At 37.4% G+C, this 5,163-nt stretch overlaps 1 protein-coding gene across 1 annotated transcript; it reads right to left on the bottom strand.

Moving 5' to 3' along the window:
- Positions 1-679: 679 nt before the first annotated feature.
- Positions 680-1,672, bottom strand: LOC131991481 (trace amine-associated receptor 1-like). The gene is made up of 2 exons (XM_059356934.1): positions 1,354-1,672; positions 680-1,281 (listed from the first exon to the last, which is right to left on the bottom strand). The coding sequence occupies exons 1-2, from the start codon at positions 1,670-1,672 to the stop codon at positions 680-682; spliced, it is 921 nt and encodes a 306-aa protein (XP_059212917.1).
- Positions 1,673-5,163: the final 3,491 nt, after the last annotated feature.

Raw genomic sequence — 5,163 nt, 5'->3', positions numbered from 1 at the left:
TTTTTGTTCTGACTGCCGGGACCTTGAAAGTCACGTGACTTGGAACAAACCAATATGAAAAAATATCCATGGAATAGCCACGGGATATGACTGTCATTAACTTGCATTGTAGCGAAATCCGTGTCAGTTTCACGGAAATTTGAGTGATTCCGTGGCTATTCCACGGATTTTGAGTTAAGCGAATCCGTGGCTATTTCACGGATTCCTTTGAGACCAGGTTCTTACAAATATAGCCCACAATAAATAAACTGTAATTTACATAATTTGGTATAATTTCCAATTCCACCGATGTTCTTCAAACATTGCTGCCACCATGATGGTAAGAAAGGAGGGATAAGGCTTTACCTTACATACAGTGAGCATCTCTATTTCTGTCATGCTTCAATAAAGCAAATTTTTTTTAAAAACTACACAAAGGGAAAATGTGTTTAAAAGCAGAAATGGAACGTTGACTCATCAAGCTGTTTGACACGTTGATATAGAGATGATGTCACATTCTAAAGCCGAAAGTTTGTTGACATGTGCAGTACTCAAGTATTGAATGTAGTGATAAACCTTTCTTTCCTTTTGTTTTTTTGCATATCTTTAAATTGGTGTGCAATCTACAATGGCGTATAATGAAAGTTTCCACGAGAGGCCCACAATCACATTCAGCACTTTCAGCACTCCAGAAAATTTGTCAGAGCAGATTTGTATTAGAAAAATCACCTTGAAATATTTTTCCAGAAATGATCATTCTGAAAGCCGATCTGAACCAGCTGTAAAAGAAAGCATAAATAAATGGATTGAGCATTGAATTTGAAAGTGCAAGCCAGTTAAGTAGTTCAATCACAGGAAGGGGCACATAAACATAACTAAAAGAAAGAACTGTAGTACAAAGAAAGAAAGGAAGCCAAAATGTCAAAAAAATTCCCATCACGATAGCCAAAGTCTTGGTGGCCTTTTTCTCCATCTTACTGATAGCTGCTCCAGACTTTTTACTCTGACAGGTTGTGTTGTGGATGCTGCGAGCCTGTCTCTGTGCAACAAGGAAGATTTTAAAGTAGATACACAACATTACAATCATTGGGAGGTAAAATGAGAAAATAAGTCCAAAAATGTTTGCCATTATAGCATTATGTAGACATTTTGCAGAACATTTTTCTTGGTTTATTCCTACAATTATGAAGCCAATTGCAATTAGAGCAGAAACCCCCCAGCTCACCAAGATCATGATCAAAACAACGTAATCATTTATTTTAGTTCTATAAGTCAGAGGCTCACACACAGCATAATATCTGTCAATAGAAATACAGCACAGGTTTAAAATAGAAGATGTGCATAATGATACATCAAAGGTGCTCCGTACTTTACAAAATACATCTTCATAGTAAAGACATAAGGTTATGGAAAATGTCATGGTGAGAGGAAAAAGTAAAACCCCAACAAGCAGGTCAGCCACAGCCAGAGAGAGAATGAGGTAGTTAGTAGGAGTGTGGAGCTGTTTGAAATAAATAATGGAAATTATTACAAGAAGGTTTCCACATACAGTGACAACAGATAACGAGCCAAGGAAAATATGAAACAAAGCACATATTGCAGAAGGATTGCTTATCAGTGCATAAGAGACATCTATTTTATAGCAGGGATGTATCTCAGTAATAGTATCAGTCCTGTTGCTAGTGATTTCCATTACTATGCTTTTGCTTTCCTCTAATTTAGTTACGCATACTTAAAGCATGATAAATTATATTGAGAATTTTTCTAGGTAATTATCTGACCAAATATTATGTTTACTTATCCTAACTCTTTTTACATTGCATACTATACCTATTGAACCCTCTGGGTGGCGTTGATGTTACTGTGGCACTCCGCAGGACTAATACTTACTATTTACTTATTATTATCTCATTACTATAATTATTGCATACATGTCTTGTCCAATCAGATAGAGTATACAGCATCATGTGAGATGCCATATGTGTGTGTCTACTACACAAGTAATCACAGTATAGACACAATATTAAATACATAATCATGAACTGTCCCCTTGTCCAATATCCAAAAATTCTCTGGCTGAGCAAATACTTTATTTACCGCCTGAATCTGATATTGGGTAAAATAACCCAAAAGATTGGGGCCAAGTTGAATTCTACCTTTCTCATGCTGGCCTCTGTCTTGATCGGTGGGCTGTCCACAAATCAAGTTTAATAAATAAGATAGGATTATTTTCATGAAATGTTTTAATATGTAAAGATTTTACAAATTAGATGACTGATTATCTGCCAGCCATGGCAAGGTGCTAATGCAGCTGCACTCTGAAGCCATTTTTAAATGTGGTATTCATGGCGTAGATGTAGATTTTGTGTTGGATCGCACCACACATCCGGTAGCTTACAAAATAAAACAGCGGACAAATCTGATCGTAAGTCATCACTTTGTCAACATGAGGGTCTCCCACTGCAACAGAATAATATGTTGATCAGCAAATCAACCCCAGACACAAGGCATGTAATGGGCAATCGATCCGTTAAAAACAGAGGATCAGGGAGATTTCAAAATAAAACACATTGGATCGTCTTTTTCTGGCGAGATCTTTGCCACAAAGTGATTATGTACATTCACTGAGTGAATATTTAGAAAATAAAACATGTGCTGCAATTGATCCTCAGTACTGTCTAAAATAGCTGTCCACATCTCACATCTCAAGCAAAATACAAAAAGATGATATTTAGATGAACTGACCACGTATTCAAGAATATTAAAACTTAATAAGGTGACATATTAACAGCCTTGGCCATATAGTGGAAATTAAAACAGTTTTAGCCTGTTTTAGATCCTACATTTCCTGAAGGCAAGGTGATAGGGGGAGGTCTCTAGCTTTTTGGTTGAGCTGTCTGTCATGATTCCACGCACCTCTCAGTTTATGCCACGGCCCCCACGCTACATTTGGGTCAAAAGTCGGAAACTGAAAAAGACAGATCTAAAACTGACTTTTTTTTAAAGATCTGAATCTGAAAAGATAAAACATGCAACTGAAAGAAACATATGAAGGTGAAAAATGAAAAAAAAAATGCATTCAAAAGAATTACCAGAGCTGATCATAATTGTATTTACCTGAAAAAAAATGTGTACTCTTATTTTTATTTTGAATACGTTGATGTATTTTTCAAAATTCAAGATCAAAGCTTGAAATTTCAGTTTCAGATTTTATGTTTTCAAGTACAAAACTTTTGACCCTAATCTAGCTCCATACGGTCAAAGGACAGAGGGTGTGTACCCATGTACAGTCTGTAAAGCCCTGTAAAGGCAAATCTTTAATTTGTGATTTTGGCTATATAAATTAAATTGACTTGACTTGACTTGACTTGACCTGCTGCCCAGTGGTCAGGAACAGGATCAGGAAGCTGACTGGTGGTCCGAATTAGCCACTTGGTGGTCCAGATCAGTCACCAGGTGGTCGGTACCTGCCACCCAGTAGTCCAGACCAGCCGTATGGTGGTCGGCAAACCAGGAAGTGCCTTTAGCTGCATTCTACCAAAAAAATCTAGCAGGGGTTGCTGACGGCGGCTGCAAAAGTTTTTCGGTCCATCCATTTCAATACAAAGTGAGACGACTTCTCACTTGATTTATTACCTCAGAATTTTTTTTAGGACAACACTATGGTCTCAATCGATAGTAAAAAATCTTTTTCAAGACAATTTGATGTTAATAGTGTAAATAATGGCCCCATTTAAAAGAAAATAGAAGATAAAGACTTTTTGATTTGGGGCGTGGCTACCTTTGATTGACAGGTCACTAACAAGGCGAGCCTTCATCAGGAGAGAAGCAGAACAATGCGTATCCATGGCAATGTGTCAATAAAGTTATATATAACATTAGATACATATAAAATAAGGACGTTTACCGGGTTGGTCTCTTAACTTGAACGTTTTGTTTATTAAAATGTCTTGTTCAGCGTTTGGTTGGATTAACAGACACTCCAAGGAGTCACTGCTCATTTTTCTGAGATAAGTAGCGTACATTTTGTTTTTGTTTTTTGCTAGCCAAAACTAACATCCCAGTTAATGGTATAGTTAATGCAAACATTAATTAGCAGCTTCTCTCAGTCAGGTTGAGGTGTAGAGAGGACGAGTGTAATGCTGAACTCGATGCCTCTAACGGGCAGTCCACAAACCAATGGGTGACGTCACGGTCACTACATCCATTATTTATACAGTCTATGGTCGGAACCAGTCTTTTGGTGGTCGGGACCAGTGGAGGTGGTTTTGTTTTTGTTGAGACAAATAAACACCACAAATCATAAATATTTTATCTAGCCTGGCCTATGAACATATTTTGTTGTTGCTTAGGCCTAGATTTTTAAATACACGTGTATATGTATATATGCACACACACACAAACACACTCACACAGGCTGAAAAATCTATTATTTAGTAGGATTTGTTAGAAAAATTGCATGAGGAAACCTTGAAAATTGAATAATCTGTCACCAACAGAAAATCCTCACCATTTTTCAGTGCAGATCGTTGATGGGGAAATGATGAGCAGGAGGACGTCCAAGTTCTCAGTTCAACATTTTATTACAATACGTCAAAAAATTTGCAATATTACAGAGATCCCCGGGTCCAAAACTACATGTCCCTGATACACACAGACGGGTTTCTGTTCGTGAAGTCTGAAACCCGTCCTTTCCCTGCAAACACATTTAATCCTAACAACTGTTTACTAAACATGCTGGTAGATTTCTTCCAGGAAGTTCCGCCTTCTTCCTTCTTCCTTCTTCCTTCTTCCTTCTTCCTTCTTCCTTCTTCCGCTGATTCGCCAGTCTTAATCAATACAAGTATACGTCATGCCACCTGGGCAACAATCTTGTTGCCCGGAACAAGGCCGTGCCCTGACCTGCTAACAAACTTGTTAGGACAAACATTCTGCCTTGTTATGTCTTACAGAGATATAACAGGAGCCCACTGTCTTACATGGATTCTAAAGTCTAAAAAATATGACATACAATATATTCTTTGTGATTATAGAATCTTAATCAGTTTAAGCAAATGAAATATATGTAATCAAAGTAAATAAACTCAAACTCAAACCTCTCCAAGGTTTAGTGAATTATGCATACATAGTGACCTTTGATAGTGACCTGCGTTACGCACAGAGACAGACAAAATAGACAGAATA

The sequence above is a fragment of the Centropristis striata genome, chromosome 18 (assembly GCF_030273125.1).
Source record: "Centropristis striata isolate RG_2023a ecotype Rhode Island chromosome 18, C.striata_1.0, whole genome shotgun sequence".
Lineage (NCBI taxonomy): Eukaryota > Metazoa > Chordata > Actinopteri > Perciformes > Serranidae > Centropristis > Centropristis striata.
The sequence above is the reverse complement of the archived record's forward strand: the minus strand, read 5'-3'. Positions and strand labels throughout refer to the sequence as shown.